This window comes from Martes martes, assembly GCF_963455335.1.
Source record: "Martes martes genome assembly, chromosome: 4".
Taxonomy (NCBI): domain Eukaryota; kingdom Metazoa; phylum Chordata; class Mammalia; order Carnivora; family Mustelidae; genus Martes; species Martes martes.
The window spans coordinates 84,903,374-84,923,891 of NC_137891.1; the positions used below are offsets into that span (position 1 = coordinate 84,903,374).

General features: G+C 42.4%; 1 protein-coding gene across 1 annotated transcript in view; it reads right to left on the reverse strand.

The window, feature by feature from the left end:
• The window catches only part of LOC308341913 (uncharacterized protein), a gene marked incomplete at both ends in the record, with an annotated part of 151,962 nt that extends 138,132 nt beyond the window's left edge, over positions 1-13,830 (reverse strand). The window contains one exon of the mRNA XM_080802037.1: positions 13,774-13,830. Within this exon, the coding sequence (XP_080658163.1) occupies positions 13,774-13,830 (57 nt within the window). The remainder of the gene's footprint in view (positions 1-13,773) is intronic.
• Positions 13,831-20,518: the final 6,688 nt, after the last annotated feature.

Sequence of the window (20,518 nt, forward strand, 5' to 3'; positions counted from 1 at the left end):
ATCTAGGTTCTTTCCATAGTTTGGCTATTGTGCACATTGCTGCTATAAACATTCACATGCACGTGCCCCTTCGGAGCACCACGTTTGTATCTTTAGGATATATACCCAGTAGTGCAGTTGCTGGGTCATAGGGTAGCTCTATTTTCAGTTTTTGAGGAACCTCCACACTGTTTTCCAGAGTGGTTGCACCAGCTTGCATTCCCACCAACGGTGTAGGAGGGTTCCCCTCTCTCCGCATCCTCGCCAGCATCTGTCATTTCTTGACTTGTTAATTTTAGCCATTCTGACTGGTGTGAGGTGGTATCTAACTGTGGTTTTGATTTGTATTTCCCTGATGCCGAGTGATGTGGAGCATTTTTCATGTGTCTGTTGGCCATCTGGATGTCTTCTTTGCAGAAATGTCTGTTCATGTCCTCTGCCCATTTCTTGATTGGATTATTTGTTCCTTGGGTATTGAGTTGCTAAGCTAAGCTAAGCTCTTTATAGATTTTGTATACTAGCCCTTTATCTGATATGTCGTTTGCAAATATCTTCTCCCATTCTGTCAGTTGTCTTTTGGTTTTGTTCACTGTTTCCTTTGCTGTGCAAAAGCTTTTGATCTTGATGAAATCCCAATAGTTCATTTTTGCCCTTGCTTCTGTTGCCTTTGGTGATGTTCCTAGGAAGAAGGTGCTGCAGCTGAGGTCAAAGAGGTTGCTGCCTGCGTTCTCCTCAAGGATTTTGATGGATTCCTTTCTCACATTGAGGTCCTTCATCCATTTTGAGCCTATTTTCATGTGTGGTGTAAGGAAATAGTCCAATTTCATTTTTCTGCATGTGGCTGTCCAATTTTCCCGGCACCATTTGTTGAAGGGGCTGTCTTTTTTCCATTGGACATTCCTTCCTGCTTTGTTGAAGATTAGTTGACCATAGAGTTGAGGGTCTATTTCTGGGCTCTCTATTCTGTTCCATTGATCTATATGTCTGTTTTTGTGCCAGTACCATACTGTCTTGATGATGACAGCTTTGTAATAGAGCTTGAAGTCTGGAATTGTGATGCCCCCGACTTTGGCTTTCTTTTTCAATATTCCTTTGGCCACTCGAGGTCTTTTCTGGTTCCATATAAATTGTAGGATTCTTTGTTCTATTTCTTTAAAAAAATGGGTGGGATTTTGATAGGGATTACATTAAATGTGTAGATTGCTTTAGGTGGAATAGACAATTTCACAATATTTGTTCTTCCAATCCATGAGCATGGAATATTTTTCCATTTCTTTGTGTCTTCCTCAATTTCTTTCATGAGAACTTTATAGTTTTCTGAGTATAGATTCTTTGCCTCTTTGGTTAGATTTATTCCTAGGTATCTTACGGTTTTGCGTGCAATTGTAAATGGGAGTGACTCCTCAATTTCTCTTTCTTCTGTCTTGTTAGTGTAAAGAAATGCGACTGATTTCTGTGCATTGACTTTATATCCTGACACTTTGCTGAATTCCTGCATAAGTTCTAGCAGTTTTGGAGTGGAGTCTTTTGGGTTTTCCACATATAGTATCATATCATCTGCAAAGAGTGATAGTTTTTTTTGTTTGTTTGTTTTTGTTTTTTAAAGATTTTATTTATTTATTTGACAGATAGATCACAAGTAGGCAGAGAGGCAGGCAGAGAGAGAGAAGGGAGAAAGCAGGCTCCCTGCTGAGCAGAGAGCCTGATGCAGGGCTCGATCCCAGGACCCTGGGATCATGACCCGAGCCAAAGGCAGAGGCTTTAACACACTGAGCCACCCAGGCGCCCCAAAGAGTGATAGTTTGACTTCTCTGCCAATTTGGATGCCTTTAATTTCTTTTTGTTGTTTGATTGCTGAGGCTAGGACTTCTAGTACTATGTTGAACCGCAGTGGTGATAACAGACATCCTTGCCGTGTTCCTGACCTTAGCAGAAAAGCTTTCAGTTTTTCTCCATTGAGAATGATATTTGAGGTGGGTTTTTCATAGATGGATTTGATAATATTGAGGTATGTGTCCTCTACCCCTACACTTTGAAGACTTTTAATCAGGAAGGGATGCTGCACTTTGTCAAATGCTTTTTCAGTATCTATTGAGAGTATCATGTCGTTCTTATTCTTTCTTTTATTAATGTATTGTATCACATTGATGGATTTGCGAATGTTGAACCAAACTTGCAGCCCTGGAATAAATCCCACTTGGTCGTGGTGAATAATCCTTTTAATGTACTGTTGGATCCTATTGGCCAGGATTTTGGTGAGAATTTTCGCATCTGTGTTCATCAAGGATATTGGTCTGTAATTCTCTTTTTTGGTGGGATCCTTGTCTGGTTTTGGGATCAAGGTGATGCTGGCCTTATAAAATGAGTTTGGAAGTTTTCCCTCCATTTCTATTTTTTGGAACAGTTTCAGGAGAATAGGAATTAATTCTTCTTTAAATGTTTGATAGAATTCCCCTGGGAAGCCGTCTGGTCCTGGACTTTTGTTTGTTTGGAGATTTTTGATGACTGTTTCAATATCTTTACTGGTTATGGGTTTGTTCAGGTTTTCTATTTCTTCCTGGTTCAGTTGTGGTAGTCTATATGTCTCTAGAAATGTATCCATTTCTTCCAGATTGTCAAATTTGTTGGCGTAGAGCTGCCCGTAGTATGTTCTTATAATTGTTTGTATTTCTTTGGTGTTGGTTGTGATCTCTCCTCTTTCATTCATGATTTTATTTATTTGCGTCCTTTCTCCTTTCTTTTTGATAAGTCTGGCCAGGGGTTTGTCAATCTTATTAATTCTTTCAAAGAACCAGCTCCTAGTTTTGTTGATTTGTTCTATTGTTTTTTTAGTTTCTATTTCATTGATTTCTGCTCTGATCTTTATGATTTCTCTTCTCCTGCTGGGTTTAGGCTTTCTTTGTTGTTCTCTCTCCAGCTCCTTTAGGTATAGGGTTAGGTTGTGTATTTGAGACCTTTCTTGTTTCTTGAGAAAGGCTTGTACCGCTATATATTTTCTTCTCAGGACTGCCTTTGTTGTGTCCCACAGATTTTGAACCATTGTGTTTTCATTATCATTTGTTTCCATGAATTTTTTTCAATTCTTCTTTAGTTTTCTGGTTGACCCATTCATTTTTTAGAAGGATGCTGTTTAGTCTCCATGTATTTGCGTTCTTTCCAAATTTCCTCTTGTGATTGAGTTCTAGCTTCAGAGCATTGTGGTCTGTAAATATGCAGGGAATGATCCCAATCTTTTGATACCTGTTGAGACCTGATTTATGACCCAGGATGTGGTCTATTCTGGAGAATGTTCCATGTGCACTAGAGAAGAATGTATATTCTGTTGCTTTGGGATGGAATGTTCTGAATATATCTGTGATGTCCATCTGGTCCAGTGTGTCATTTAAGGCCTTTATTTCCTTGTTGATCTTTTGCTTAGATGATCTGTCCATTTCAGTGAGGGGAGTGTTAAAGTCCCCTCCTATTATTGTATTACTATCAATGTATTTCTTTGATTTTGTTATTAATTGGTTTATATAGTTGCCTGCTCCCATGTTAGGGGCATAGATATTTAAGATTGTTAGGTCTTCTTGTTGGACAGACCCTTTGAGTATGATATAGTGTCCTTCCTTATCTCTTATTATAGTCTTTGGCTTATAATCTAATTGATCTGATATAAGGATTGCCACCCCAGCTTTCTTCTGACGTCCATTAGCATGGTACATTGTTTTCCACCCCCTCACTTTAAATCTGGAGGTGTCTTCGGGTCTACAATGAGTTTCTTGTAGGCAGCATATTGATGGGTTTTGTTTTTTTATCCATTCTGATGTCCTGTGTCTTTTGATTGGGGCATTGAGCCCATTAATATTCAGGGTAACTATTGAGAGATATGCATTTAGTGCCATTGTATTGCCTGTAAGGTGACTGTTACTGTATATTGTCTCTGTTTCTTTCTGATCTACTCCTTTTAGGGTCTCTCTTTGTTTAGAGGACTCCTTTCAATATTTCCTGTAGAGCTGGTTTGGTGTTTGCAAATTCTTTCAGCTTTTGTTTGTCCTGGAAGCTCTTTATCTCTCCTTCTATTTTCAATGATAGCTTAGCCGGATATAGTATTCTTGGCTGCATGTTTTTCTCGTTTAGTGCTCTGAATATATCATGCCAGTTCTTTCTGGCCTGCCAGGTCTCTGTGGATAGGTCCGCTGCCAATCTAATGTTTTTACCCTTGTATGTTACAGACTTCTTTTCCTGGGCTGCTTTCAGGATTTTCTCTTTGTCGCTAAGACTTGTAAATTTTACTATCAGGTGACGAGGTGTGGACCTATTTTTATTGATTTTGAGGGAAGTTCTTAGCATCTCCTGGATTTTGATGTTTGTTCCCTTTGCCATATTAGGGAAATTCTCTCCAATAATTGTCTCCAATATACCTTCTGCTCCCCTCTCTCTTTCTTCTTCTTCTGGAATCCCAATTATTCTAATGTTGTGTCGTCTTATGGTGTCACTTATCTCTCGAATTCTCTCCTCGTGGTCCACTATTTGTTTGTCTCCCTTTTGCTCAGCTTCTTTATTCTCTGTCATTTGGTCTTCTGTGTCACTAATTCTTTCTTCTGCCTCATTTATCCTAGCAGTGAGAGCTTCCATTTTTGATTGCACCTCATTAATAGCTTTTTTGATTTCAACTTGGTTAGATTTTAGTTCTTTTATTTCTCCAGAAAGGGCTTTTATCTCTCCGGAGAGGGTTTCTCTAATACCTTCTATGCCTTTTTCGAGCCCGGCTAGAACCTTGAGAATCGTCATTCTGAACTCTAGATCTGTCATGTTACCAATGTCCGTATTGATTAGGTTTCTAGCCTTCGGTACTGCCTCTTGTTCTTTTTTTTTGTGGTGAGTTTTTCCCCTTGTCATTTTCTCCAGATAAGATTTGATTTCTCCTCCTCTAGAATTCCGCTGTCTTGGTGAGTGAAGTTGGTTTTGGCTGGGTTTCTTGTTGATCTTCTTGGGGAGGGTCCTGTTGTAGTGATTGTCAAGTGTCTTTGCCGAAGGTGGAATTGCACCGCCCTTGCCAGGGGCCGGGCTAAGTAATCCACTCGGTTTTGGTTTTGGGTGCTTTTGTTCCCTGAGCACTTTCCATAGAGTTCTGTAAGATGAGAATGAAAATGGCAGCCTCCCAATCTCCAGCCCGGAGAAGCTGAGAGCTTGGGATACCGCTCCTCAGTGCGCCCTCAGAGAAAAGCGCCCAACTGCCCTGCCTCCCTGGCTTGCGGTCACACCTGGAGGAAAGCAGTCAATTGCTGGCACTCGAAGAAAAGCGCCCGGTCGCTTCCGTCTCTGTGGCCTCCGGCCACGCTCCGAGCCCACCCAGCCTGCGACTGGCACAAGGTAACTGTGGGCTGAGAGGTCACTCCTCGGCTTTGTCACTGTAGCCAGCTTCCCCGCTCTAATAGCTGCGAGCTCTGCGGCACTCAGACACCCCCGGTCCTTCTGTGACCCCGCGGGACCTGGGGTTACTCTGACCCCACTTGGGCTTCCCACCAGTTTAGCCTCTGGAGCAATGTCCCTCCATGGATCAGACTTTTAAAAGTCCCGATTTTGTGCTCCGTTGCTCCACCGCTTGCTGGGAGCCGGCCCCTCCCCCCACGGTCTGTCTTCCCATCGCTTTGGATTTACTTCTCTGCAGGTCCTACCTTTCAGAAAGTGATCAATTTTCTGTTTCTAGAATTGTTGCTCTTCTCTTCGATTTCCCGTTAGATTTGTAGGTGTTCACAATGGTTTAGGTAAGCTATCTAGGTGATCTCCTGCTACCCGATGTCGTCTCAGCCTGCTACTTCTCCGCCATCTTGACTCCTCCCTCTCTCTCAGTGTGGTTTTAATTTGAATCTCCCTTATGGCTAGTGATGATGAATATTTTTTCATGTGTCTGATAGCCATTTATATGACTTCATTGGAGAAGTGTCTGTTCATGGATAAGATATTATTCTTGCAGTAATAATTCTGGACATTCTAGTTACATTGAGACTGCAGGAGCAGCCATCTTCTTCAAAACTTGAGTATGTTATACCATTGGCCAAAATCTGAGTTCTTTAAAAACACTGTGGGAACACAAATATACACTGGGGCTTCAGTAGTAAGTCGTGTGAACTGGAGACAGGATGAGGATAGTTTCAATATTTTTAAACTTTTCCCAAAATTCTTTGACACATCTCTCATTGAGAGATGGAGACTATGTTCTCCCCTTTTGAATCTAGGCATACCTGTGATTGCTTTAACCCATTGAATAGGATAGAAATGATGCCATGTGACCTTTTGTTCATGCAAATCCCACCTGATACTCGGGAGACTTTCCCTAAGGGACACTAGGTGTCATGTCAGAAGTCTCAGGACTATTCTACCCTGTCAGAGAGGCCAGGTGTAGGTGCCAGCTGTAGAGACCACAGCTGACAGGCAACATTAATTGCTAGCCATCTGACTGAGCCTTCTTGGGTGTCCAGCCCAGTTCAACCTTCAGGTGATCACAGTTCCAGTGGACATCTGACTAAAATACATGAAAGACTCAAAGAATTGCCCAGCTGACCCCTATCTGAATTCCTGACCAAGCAGACTTGGTGTCTGATGGGCACTCACTTTCTAGACGCTGTTTTTCGCAGCAACTTCACATAAATGAAGATATGAGAACTTTTCTGGAGTCTCTTTTATAAAGGCACTAATCCCTCATTGCTTAAGCACCTCCCAAATGCTCCACCACCTAGTACCATCACCTTGGGGGTTAGGACACGAACATACTAATTTGCAGGAGTCATAAATATCCAGACCATAACACAACTGGATGCAGACCAAAAAATGTAAGTCCCTGCCTTTAAAGTGCTCACTCAGATATCTGCTCCAAGTTAGTAGGAACTTTGTTTAGTTCCCATTGTGTCCCCACTGCCTCAAATGGCAAGTGGCACACAAGACATGCTCAACAAGTATTTGTGTTATGAATGACTGAAAAATAAATTGATGCATCTTTGGATGGCTTGATCAGACCTAACCAAGACTAGAGGATGTATTTTTCCTCCAGCCACGGGACCTTACCTGCTAGAAACAACGTTTAGTGTCAGGACCATGCCTGATTATTTCTGACTTCCTGTGACTTCCCTGGTGTTTCATGTCTGAACTATATTCATTGACCCTGCTTCTTTCTTTCTTCAACCAGATTAGATATACCAATAGCAAGAATCCTTAGAAACTTCTGAACCCCAAACCTTATTTTTTAGTTCTTCATATTAGATGACAATAAAAACTAACATTTAAGTGGTGTTCTGCTTCCTTTACATATATTAACATAAACCAGTCAACACACTAAGCACGATATTATTTTTTGTTGGGGAGACTGAGACACAGAGAGGTTATGTCATTTGCTGAGCTGCTCGCTTACAGGGCTGGGATTTGAACCTAAACACCCTTGATTCTTACTACACCGCGCTCCAGTTGCTGATGTGCAGCCAGAATTTGATGGATGAATCTCAGCTGCTAGCCACCTAAAATACATATGGCTCCCGTGGAATTGAGGCCAAGCAGCACAGATGTATACATATCTGTTGCTTTGATTGCACATAGCTGAATGTGGAGCTTACATGTTTTCAAAAGAGGACAGCAAATCCTTTGCACAGAATTTGCTCATCTTTTTTCCTTTTATCTGTTATGTATTTTAACTTTGATGTTTAAAGAATATTTCAAATATTCAGGGACAAGTAGCTACCCAGGTTCATTTAAAAGCCTTAAATATTCTTAAATATTAACCATATTAAAACCATAAAAATTCTTAAATATTAACCATGTTCATTTTGAAGGCTTAAATATAAGCCCCACGTCTATGGCCACTTCCTCAGGGAATTCTGTCTAACCAAGGTGAGTGATTGGACTGACAAAATAGATTTGGGTTCATTTTGACACTTTTATTCCAGTTTCTTAAAAAGTTATGTGTCGGGGGGAGACAAGATGGCTGGGAAGTAGGAGGAGGCGCCTTTTCAACCTGTACCCTAAAGTGAGCTGATTACCTACCAAAGAACTCCGATCACCCATGAAATCAGCCTGAGATCAGAATTATACACGTCTGGATCTCTACAGGGGCAGAAGACGCCAGTGGGCAGGTAAAGTGGAGTGGGAACATCGGACTGATATCGGAAGATAAACAAAATGGGGAGGGAGCCACCAGAGGCGACCGATTGGAAAATAATACCCCAATACAAGAGTGCCCTGCATCTGGGGACCAGCATTAACTTGGAGTCTGGATGAAAGCACTCAAAAGAGCAAAGGATCACGGGGGGAAATTGTGGGAATCGGGGCGGCTAGGGACAGGGGCTTAAGTCCCCAGACCCAGGACAGCCTCCCTTGGTGCTGAGCCAGAGAGAGTGCGGCGGAGAAACCTGGTCTTTGTCCCTGAGCCACCAGCGCGCCTGAGAACGAGTGCAGTCCGGCTCCCGTGAGGGGCTGGGAGCCACACCAGACGGCAGAACGTGCACCTTGCTGGAGATGCGCATTTGCCTCACCCTCCCCTGAGAAAGGTGCATGAACGCCCAGCCTGGTGTTCTGGGACCCACGCTGCGATAGAGCCGATAGAGCCGGAGATGCCCACGCCCCAAACCCTCCCCTGGGAGAGGTGCGTGCAAGCCTGGCACTCTTAGCTCAGGCCAGCGGGAAAATCTCAGTGTGCGATCGCTGCTTGGAACCTCTCTGGTGGTCTGGAGCTGCCCAGACAGCCGCCGCTGCCTTGGTTTTGCGTACGAGCAGGAGATCCTGCATCCCCAGGGACCGCGACTCAGAACCTGCTCTGCCAGCGGCCCAACGGCTGCAGCACCTGCAGGGGAGCAGACTGAGGCTTCTCTCTGAGAGGGAGGTCAGGGTGCAGTTTTCTTTCCTCTAAACCTCCAAAAACCATCAAAAGCTGTCAAGGCGAGAGAAAAGAAGTGAACAAACATAAAAACCTCCAGAGAACAAAAGCCTGAAAAAACTGTTTTTCTCAGAGCCCACCCCCTTGAGGGGGGCAGGAGGACTTGACTCAGGGAACATCATTGACTGAAAACCCACGTGGCAGCCCCCTCCCCCAGAAAACAAATCAGGAAAGAAAAAAAAAAAAAAGACTACAAGAGAACAACCACCACTACTTCATAGATACAACTTTTATTTTTAATTCATTCTCACTATTCTGGTTCATTTTTTTTCTTTTTTTATATAGATAATTTTTTATCCTATTAACCATCACAGTGAGATGTCCAGTACATCAAATTCCATAATAAACTTCTAACCTGAATTTTTTGATACATACACATGTGTTTTTCTTTTGCTTTTCTATTTTTTTAATTTTTTAAAAAAATTTAGTTTAGTTTAGTCCAGTTTATTCCTTTTTTATTTTTATTTTCTAATATTCATATAGAGTTAAACTTTAAGGTAACCCCCTTTCTCCAATCAATGCTACCCCTATAGGTAAACCAATTTTTAATCCCCCTTTTTCTTAGGAAAGTTGAGTCCTTTAACAAAGATATCAAGATACATCCAGGAAGAATCAAAATAACCTTCCTCGCCCACACTGAGAATCTATAACCATGCTCCCATCTTTTTCTTCTGCCAGTGTCTCTGTGTATTTATGTTTGTCCTGATAGTATATAAATCTTATACTTGGGGTTCTTCTTGATGAGGCTCCTCCTTTGTTTGCTTATATATATATATTTTTTTTCTCTCGTCATATACTTTTATCAGTCTTTTTGTTTGTCTGTTTTTGTTTGTATACGTCATAAATCTTACCCTGGGGCCCATTTGGGCTGAACCTTCTCTTTTATCTTCCCTTTTATTCCTGTCTCTCTCTCTCTCTTTTTTCTTTTTCTTTTCTTTTTTCTCTCATTTGGGTGGGGAATCCTGAGTGCTCAGAAGCGTTCCAGGGTGCACCTTGACAGCACCACAGTCGATACATCCAGCTACATCTGTCCAGTCATCTCTCACCAAAATGATTAGGAGGAGGAATCCCCAACAGAAGAAAAATACAGAGGATGGGCCTTCTGCAACAGAGCTAACGGCTATCAACATAGACAATATGTCAGAAAGGGAATTCAGGCTAACAATTATCCAGGCAATAGCTAGGTTGGAGAAAGCCATGGATGACCAAACAGAAATGATTAGGGCAGAATTTAAAGCGACCAGGGATGATGTTCATAATGTTAGGGCAGAGCTGAAGGCCACCAGAAATGAGGTTCACAACGTTCTCAATGAGTTCCAAGCTAGTCTAAATTCTCTAAAAGCTAGGGTAACTGAGACAGAAGATAGAATTAGTGATCTGGAGGACAAACAGATAGAGAGAAAGGATCAGGAGGAAGCCTGGAACAAACAGCTTAGAAGCCACGAAAACAGAATCAGGGAAATAAATGATGCCATGAAACGTTCCAACGTCAGAATTATTGGAATCCCTGAAGGGGAGGAGAAAGAAAGAAGTCTTGAAGATATAGTGGAACAAGTCCTTCACGAAAATTTTCCCAATCTTGCGAATGGAACAAGTGTTCATGTATTAGAGGCAGAAAGGTCTCCCCCCAAGATTGTAAATTCCAAAAAAACATCCAGGCACCTCATAGTAAAATTGAGGAATCATAATTGTAGATATAATCTCTTGAAAGCTGCTAGGACAAAGAAGCTCCTTACGTACAGAGGAAAGCCCATCAGAATAACGTCAGACATGTCCACAGAGACCTGGCAAGCCAGAAAGGGCTGGCAAGATATATTCAGGCCACTAAATGAGAAGAACATGCAGCCAAGAATACTTTATCCAGCAAGACTGACATTCAAAATGGATGGAGAGCTAAAGAGTTTCCAAGACTGGCAAGGCTTAAAAGACTATGCAACCACCAAGCCGACACCGCAGGAACTATTAAGGGGGGGTTCTATAAAAGAGGAAAAATCCTAAGAATAGCATTGAACAGAAATATAGAGACAATTGACAGAAAGAAAGACTTCAAAGATAACACAATGTCAATAAAAACTTATCTCTCAATGATCACTCTCAATGTGAATGGCCTAAATGCGCCCATAAAACGACACAGGGTTGCAGATTAGATAAAACGACAGGACCCATCCATATGTTGTCTACAAGAGACCCATTTTGAACCTAAAGATACACCCAGACTGAAAGTGAAGGGATGGAGAAGCATCTTTCATGCCAATGGGCCTCAAAAGAAGGCCGGGGTAGCGATTCTCATATCAGATAAATTAGATTTTAAACTAAAGACAGTAGTCAGAGATACAGAAGGATACTACATAATTCTTAAAGGAACTATCCACCAAGGTGATCTAACAATTGTAAATATCTATGCCCCCAATATGTGAGCAGCCAATTACATAAGAAAACTATTAATCAAGATAAAGTCATATTGATATGAATACATTAATAGTAGGAGATGGTGAACAGACACAAGAAAAAGTGCTACACATCACTTGGCATCAGGGAAATACAAATCAAAACCACAATGAGATACCACCTCATGCCAGTCAGAATGGCTAAAATTAACAAGTCAGGAAATGACAGATGCTGGCGAGGATGTGGAGAAAGAAGAACCCTCCTACACTGTTGGTGGGAATCCAAGCTGGTTCAACCACTCTGGAAAACAGCATGGAGGTTGCTCAAAAAGTTGAAAATAGAGCTACCCTATGACAAAGCAATTGCACTACTGAGTATGTACCCTAAATATACAAATGTAGTGATCCAAAGGGGCATGTGCACCCAAATATTTATAGCAGCAGTGTCCACAACAGCCAAACTATGGAACCCAGATGTCCATCAACAGATGAATGGATAAAGAAGAGGTGGCATATATATACAATGGAATACTATGCAGCCATCAAAAGAAATGAAATCTTGCCATTTGTGATGACATGGATGGAACTAGAGGGTATTACGCTGAGCAAAATAAGTCAATCAGAGAAAGACAATTATTGTATAATCTCCCTGATATGAGGAAGTTGAGAGGTAACGTGGGGTGTTTGGGAGTAGGAAAAGAATAAATGAAACAAGATGGGATCAGGAGGGAGAGAAATCATTAGAGACTCTTAATCTCACAAAACAAACTGAGGGTTGCTGGGGGGAAGAGGGTAGGGAGAGGGTGGTTGACTTATGGACATTGGGGAAGGTATGTGCTATGGTGAGTGCTATGAAGTGTGTAAACCTGATGATTCACAGACATGTACCCTGGGGCTAATAATACATTATATGTTAATAAAAAAAATAAAAAGTTATTTTAAAAAAGTTATGTGTCTAAGAATATTGGAGCAAAACTAATTTTCAAATTGTTACTTATTAAGAAATGAAATGACAAAATGTATTTTATCCAGTTGAATTCCCAAAGTTTCAGACAGATTTTGTCCTCTGTCTGGAATTACCATGCTCAAACTCTGACTTCTTTCAAAAATTTCAACTTTGCCTGTAGCCACAGTCACATTTCCTTTCATCTTTTTGAAGTCAATTCAAGAACCATCATGGCTTAGGTGTAATAGGCCTCTAGTTTTCTGTACCATTATTTCAAAAATATAGTGATCCAAGTGAAACAGCATGCTTGCTTCTCATCAAGAATGACCACTTCAGTTTGCTATATAGATAAATGTCTTATTCCAAAGTTTGGGCAGAAAACTCCCCAACTTGGGACCCCATGTGACTGTATGGCTGTGACTCTTTGATGTTGTTGACATTGAAAAGTAATATTCAACAGCCAAAAAATAATGAAAATCAGTTCCAGTATACCTGAGATCTCTTGAAAGAAATTTACAGGTGTCCAATCTGTAACCTTATGAGACATTGCCCATGTTATCTTTTTTCTGTTTTCTCAGAGCTTAGAGCCCTTCACCTATTGAACACCCCAGGCATTCTCTCAGGAAAAAACCTTTAACTCCAGATTTTTTTGGAATTTATTAATTTTGCAGCTTACCTCTCTCTCTCAAACTCATCACTTGTAGTTTAACATGATATTCCTCCCTCAGTCCTTCCTTTCTGCTTCCTATTTGGTCTCATTTTTCTCAATTTCTGATCCTCTGTACTACCCTCAACAGAAATGGGGAGTCCAGTGTCACATGGTCACTCTCTACCACATCACACAAGAAAAGTCAGGTAGCTAGCAGCCCCTCTCCACACCCCCACCCTGAAGTTTCCAAGGCCACTTTGCGTGAGAAACATGACAACTTAACATACTAGACCCACACTAGGATTAGTCTTGGTGCTGACATGCTAGGCCTACAGGAATTCAGGGAGGGGACTCACTGAGTACCCTTGAGCAGGACATTCAAAGGAGAAACAGTTGGTGTAACAAGAAGCTTTATTTTTCTACCTAGTCAGATATAGGTAGTAATACTGTGAGGCACAGAGAAGGGGGAGACAGTGGGCCCCTGGAAAAGACACACAAACAGAGTCTTCTGCAGAGAGCTCACCCTTCCTCCCTCATCCATGAACATTTCAGCTGCTCATCCAGGAAAGGGATGTCGGGAGATTTAGGGAAGACTGAATATCACAGGGCTTTTCCAGGCATTGTAGATTTCCATTTCTTCTCAAATAGCTTGTCTCAGCATCAGAAGCCCAGATCAGCAAGAGTCCCTGGAGTCATGGCCACACCCAGAGACCCCAGACTGCCTCTCACTGACACTGTCACAGGGATCAGAACTGTGGAGCCAGCATCTATGGGATCCGTGGTGCCTGTGGTGGCTCAGGCAGCAGCCGCCCTCAGAGCTAGGGCCACAGCCACTCCCGGAGCCAGGAGCACAGCCAGCAGGGGCTTGGGGGGAGCACTGTGCTGAGCTCTTTGGGGGACACTTGGGTGATGGGGGACACTTAGGTGGGGGCTGGCACTGCTGCTGGCTCTGCTGGCAGGACATCTCTGCAGGAATTTGACCTTCAACAAATAAAAGAAATCTTATGGACACGGAAGCTTCAGGCACATTCCCCTTCCTGTGGGTTTTGTCAAACTCTTGTCTCCATGGCCAAGCTGCTTTCTAAACCAAGCTCTGTGGGACAGAAATGGGGACATGCAGGGGACATGTGCACTTGGATGCCAGATGGATCTGTGTGCACCCCTGACAACATACTCAGAACAAGAATGGAAGGAATCCTGAAGACCTGTGGCTTTGGGGGTTCACCAGCCCCCTGACAGGTGCCTCAGTGACTCTTTCCTTACCATTATGCCCTTCACCACTGGGCAGGGCCCCTTCCTGCATGTTCTGTTCAGGTCTGGGCTTGTCTTCCCAACATATGCAGCTGAGGGGATACTCACAGGATGCTGAGGAGGCAGGACAAGGCTGTTCCTGAGGAAGCTGTGGATGAGGAGCCCAGGGCAGGAGCCCTTTTATCCTGTGCGGGGGTGTGGAGGGGTTATGATGAAGGGCCAGGCTATGATGCAGGGCAGGAGCATGCTGCTGCTTTCACAACCAGGGGAGGTGACAGCCTGGCACACTCCCAGGACTAGACTTTCAGCCTTTTTCCTGGGCACTTGCATAATGTCCAATGGATGATGTTCAACCAGGAAACATGATGACTGTCCACATACATCCCCTTGGGACCTACTCAGAACCTAACAACCTTCCTGCCTGCCTGCCTGCCTTCCTTCCTTCCTTCCTATCTCCCTCCCTCCCTCCTTCCCGCCCTTCCTTCCTTCTTTGTTTCCTTCCTCTGTTCACATACCCTCCTGGGAACAGGTATAAATATGAAAGAATTATCTTCTTATATTCAGAAGTCTACCAAGATGGACACACGGACAAATGAATAAATCATAACACAAATTCCAAGTGATAAATGTACTTTAATCTGCACAGGCTGCCCCTCTGACCATGACCTTCAGATGTAATCCACTACTGCCTCCTGAGCTTCTAGCAGTTAGATATGGGCAAGGGTAGGGGACTGGTGCTAGAGCCCTATCTGCGGGGATTATGCCCCTCAGATGACCTCATGGCACCCATGGGGCAACATGGAATTTCACAAATAAAGGGAGGAGAGCAAAATTAGGTGTTGATGAAACAAATAAATAAATTTCCCAGAGATGAAAATGTGTGCTTTTTTTTAGCGAAGTCATCTAAACTCAAAACTATTTGCATATTTGAATCTAGTACACTATCATGCTACAGCCAAGGAAAAGTGATTAGGACTATGTAAACTTGTAATGATATATGATTTGAATACTTTTTGCTAGTAAAGATAGTACACTATGGATTTTTTTATTAACATATAATGTATTATTTGCCCCAGGGGTGCAGGTCTGTGAATCATCAGGTTTACACATTTCACAGCACTCACCATAGCACATACCCTCCCCAGTGTCCATCACTCAGCCACCTCATCCCTTCCACCCCCTCCCCTCCAGCAACTCTCAGTTTGTTTCATGAGATTAAGAGTCTCTTATGGTTTGTATCCCTTCAGATCCCATCTTGTTTCATTTTTTCCTTCCCTACCCCCCACAACCCCCAACCCTGCCTCTCAAATTCCTCATATCAGAGAGATCATATGATAATTGTCTTTCTATGATTGACTTATTTTGCTCTGTATAATACGGTCCATGGCTTTTATTTATAGAGAAAACTGTTCATGGCCTATTGTTAACTAGTAAAAAGCAGTACACACAGTTAATTAAATGATATTTTGAATGTACTCTTTATAGGAAATGTGTCTTATTCTTTTACAACCACTAAAACCTATAGGACCATCTAATTTCCTTTAGATGATTTTGTTTTTATCCTGGTACTATAAAACTTGTACTCACTGAAGCATAGGAATCCCATGAGTTGTTTCAAACCCCCATGGAGGAAGCACTGGTAGTGGGTGGGCCTTTGGGGTGTTAACTCAAGATGGAGGTAGTGAGACAGCTGGGAAGAGAATGCGCTCTCCTGACATTCTCTTGTCTCCAGAAGAGGCTCTGGACCCCCCTGAGGCCATGCTTTCAGCCCCAGCCTCAATTCAGTCTGATGGCCACTTCTCTCACATCGTGGGAACCCACAACTAGATACTGGATTGGAAAGGGCAAAACATGAGGGATGAAAAGAGGCACTACTTTCATGTGGACTGCATGGTGAGGTTGTAGTGGACAAGACAATAGCATGAAACTCATTTCGATTTTCATCAGCTATACTGAGCAGGGCAAGTCTTAGATAATACCACAAAATTAAGGCTACTTTCTGTCCTGGTGCCCCTAGAAAGTCCTAGCTTACAACTGGTGTCCCAGTGTAACTACTCAGTGGTATCCTGGTTAGGGTGATAATATAGAGAGATCAGTCTAATGGAGATGTTGCTAACATCATACTTGGAGCCCCTCTGAATGTCCAACCTGACCTTGGGGTATGACTGAGAGAAGAACATGACCCATTGTCTTTTCCCCCATAGACCTGATTCTCCTCCTGCTAGCCCTTCCCTGCTAAATTTCTTCTCATTCAGTCACGAATTCCCCAGTTCCTACATTTAACACACCTTAAAGGAGCATTAGCTGTGAGGGTCAGGTACCTTGCACAGTACTGGGAATACAGATAGAGAGAGAACAGCCTGCCCTCACAGGGCCAACATCCTAGCAGAGGAGGAAGTCAGAATGCGAATTACAGCTGAGGTGTCCATTAAAAAGAAATTGCAGGTTCTGTGGGTGTGTAAGAGGAAGGCCTAATATAGTCTGGGGGTTCTGATCTCTGCAAAAAATGGATAGTTTTCCTTTGACCTCTGGTTCAACAGAAGCAAGTACAAAGGCTCTTTTGTTACAGATAGTTTTAATCTTGAGTCATTAGGGAACAACAGCTGAAGAGTCACATCTGTCTCAGGAGGTTGGGGAAATTCCAAAGTTTCTGGGTCACTCTGAGCAGGGAGATTTCCACGTCCCCTGGAAACACAAGGGCGTTTATGTGGCTTCCTCCAGATCCATCCCAGGTTTGTTTGTTTGTTTGTTTTTTGTCATAGAGAAAGAGTTGTTTTATTTTTTTTAAGATTTTATTTATTTATTTGAGAGAGAGACAGTGAGAAAGAGCATGAGAGGGGAGAAGGTCAGAGGGAGAAGCAGACTCCTCATGGATCTGAAGCCTGATGTGGGACTTGATTCCTGGTACTTCAGGATCATTACCTGAACTGATGGCAGTTGCTTAACAAACTGAGCCACCCAGGCACCTGAGAAGGAGTTGTTTTAGTGCTGGAGTTGTTTCTTGCTGATTTGAGATCCATGTCAGTGAGGAACTCCCTCTTCACAGGCCCTCACACATCTCCCAGAGAAGCTACTCCACAGGCCGGCAGACCAAGCACATGTCCTTGATAGCAGAAGCACAGCTATGAGGCCATGGCTGGGTAGCTCCCTCCTGTCCAGGAGGTCAGCTCCCTGAGTGTCAGTGCTGTGAGGGAACCCTGCTTATTTCTGATGCATCATCTTTTGACTGCACTCGGAGGAGGTAAACCTCAGTAAATCAAGAATAAGAAATGAAGGAAACACAGAACTCTTCTCCCTCACCTAAGGGACAGGACCATGAGAGGACAGGACTGTGTAAAGCTTTTCTAGGACAAGTGTCTCAGCTTCTCCAAAAAACTGATGTGAGGAAGTGTGAAAATACTACCTAGTCTTCTAATATGAGAATATTTGATTCCAGATTCTCATCCATATACCAATTTACTTTTTAAAAGATTTTATTTATTTATTTGACAGAGAAAGAGATCACAAGTAGTCAGAGAGGCAGGCAGAGAGGGGGAGCAGGCTCCCTGCTGAGCAGAGAGTCTGATGTGTGACTTGATCCCAGGACCCTGGGATCATGACCTGAGCTGAAGGCAGAGGCTTTAACCCACTGAGCCACCCAGGTGCCCCACCATATACCAATTTAGATGGTGTCTAGCATCTTGGGATTGTAAAGTATCTCCTCACAACCACTGAAAATATTCCATAGGATTCAAGCTTTAATAAGATGTCAGTTTGTGATTTTCTTAGCTTGAGAGTTTCAATGCAAGCCCCAACCCTAAAACCACAGCACCTAAATACTCTCAACTCCTAAAGAGATCCCTACAAGAGTCTCAGATGTCCTCCACATATATTAAGGCATTATAGAAGAAGCCCTCTTATTAGCATCATCATGTAAAAGTAGAAAGCTAGGAATTTAATGAAAAATGTTAAATAGAGGATGCTTTCCATAGCAGAATAGTGAGGAAAGAAGGTTCATTAACTCCTCCGAGCAGGGTGAATCTTGAGGATGTGGGTGGGGTCGGGACAAGAGAAGTCAGGTGCACTGTGTGGTGATGAAACTTGTGTGGTGACATAGGTGTCTCTATAACCACGTGACACATCCCTCTGGAGATGCCATGAAATTATGTGGAGCTAATTTGTGACTATTTAAATAGTTGATCATTTCCAGCTACTGTGATTTGGGCAAATAAATTTGTCCTTATGTCATCTTGAACTCACAAGCTGAAAAAAAAAATCAGCTTATATTTAGGTTACACATTAGGTGAGACACTCATAACTTATAAAATTATGTAAATGAAAAAAAAATTTAAACAGACCAGCAAATCTGAGGATAGTCTTGGAATAGTTAAGACACTAGTACATTCACATCAGACTAAAGGGAAAATAAAAACATGTAATGCTCTAGAGAAGAAATGTTTAATATAAGGTTATATATGTTTTTTGTTACATCAAGAATTACAAATCATCCTGATGTAGGATATTTCAGAAAATCACAAACTTTCCCTCATACTTTTAGTATGTGCAAGGTTGCAGTCTTCAGAGTATGGGAACAGAACTGAAGAGGGTTCTTACTTTTATCTTTAATTTGAAATATTTCTTTTAGGTTATTTGCTAGTGAAGAAGACGTACAATGTGTGCTCAAGGTAGAAAGAGAGCCCATGCTTTGAGCAAGGAATTGGGGAGATGGGACTAAGTGTAACAGGTTTTTTGCAAACAGTGAGTGTAGCTCAAACTCTGGGTTTGGAAATGCACAACTTTAACCAGAGCAAAGCTATAGCCTGTGATCCCAGGGAGAAAGGGGGATCTAGCCCAGGAGCATGCACAAAGAGGTATAGGGATCCCCAGGGTCACATGGGGAGAGATCATTCTCCTTCCTAGAGTACATTTGAAAGAGGGTATATGCCTCTCCAAGAACAAAAGACCCTGCAGGCACCAGTAAACAGACTTTCATTGGCAGGGGATGAAAGCACTGGCAGCAGGTGGATAACCTGTTCACTGCTTTTTTGTGGTGCCACACCATAGATTCCACTCACCGTGCAGTTGTTGGACTGTTTTTCTGGGACAAAGGGCTCTAGTCAGAATGCAGTGATCCTAATCCAGAGGAAAGAGTGGATTTAAATGATGAAATCTCCTTTAAGATTGGAGTTTTGAAACCCAACTACAGTCCAAAGATAAAACACAGGGAATTTGGAGTTTTGAATCCCAGCCATGCCAGAGATAAACAAGGAAATCTGGGCACCAGGTGTGCTGATGGCCCTTGCTTTTCTGTGAGGGCTTCTTGCACAGCAGGGGGTATCAGATTCCCCTGTCTGGGGACTAGAGAATGGGGTGGCACCACTTTACCCTTGCTCCCAACACACTGGGACTCCAGAGAGCAACACAGCAACTCCCAGTGAAGGTGGGAGCCACTTACATCAAAACCCACACCCCTGTGCTTGGCAAGTGCTTTTTCACCTGGCCAGGACTGACTCTGAGCCTGTGCAGTGGGCCCTTTCCCCAGAAGAGCAACACAGGCAGCACACCACATGTACCAAGTCTACCAATCACACAGTGCTTCAAAGCATCCCTTTCTCTTCTGTTGGAAATAGGACCAGACTGTGTTTGTTTTTTGTTGTTGTTGTTTTGTTTTGTTTTGTTTTTTTCCTTGTTTTCTCCCTTCCTTCCTTCCTTTCTTCCTTCCTTTCTTATTTTCTTTTCCCCTATGGAACCAGGATTATAGTTTTTTGTTAGTTTGTTTTATCATTTCCTTTCCCCCACTTCCCCCCCTTTTCTTTTTGATCAGCCTTTTTCTTTTTCTTTTTTTTTTCTTTCTTTTTCTTTGGAATCAGGCATATGTTGTTTGTTGTTGTTGTTGTTGTTGTTTTTATTGTCCACTTGATTTGTTTCATTCCTTTTCATTCTCTCTCTCTCTCTTTCTCTCCCTTTTTTTGACAGAGGTCTTCCTTCCTTTCTTTCTCTCTTCCTTCTTTTCTTCCTTTTCTAGGGTTTTTTCAACAAACAAATCAAAACATGTAGATAAAGCTCCAAATACTCTTTTACAAGCAAGGAGGAACTCTGCAGAGAACAGACCAGTGGGAAAGAGCAGCTAAAACACAACAGCAAAGTGCACACAGCATACACCTGAAGTGCCAGGCCCTGGACAATTTGCAACCTTTTTTTAATATAACATTACTCAGATGTGGGAAACATAATACATGAATACCTCTTTCCATAATACCTGAAGGAGAAACTTAGCCAAAATGACAAGATGGATAAATTCTCCCCAAAGGAAAGGTCAGGAAGATTTCACAGCCAGGCACTTGACCAAAATAGATAGAAGCAATATATCTGAACAAAAAATTAGATCAATAGTCATAAGACTACTAGCTGTACTTGAAAAA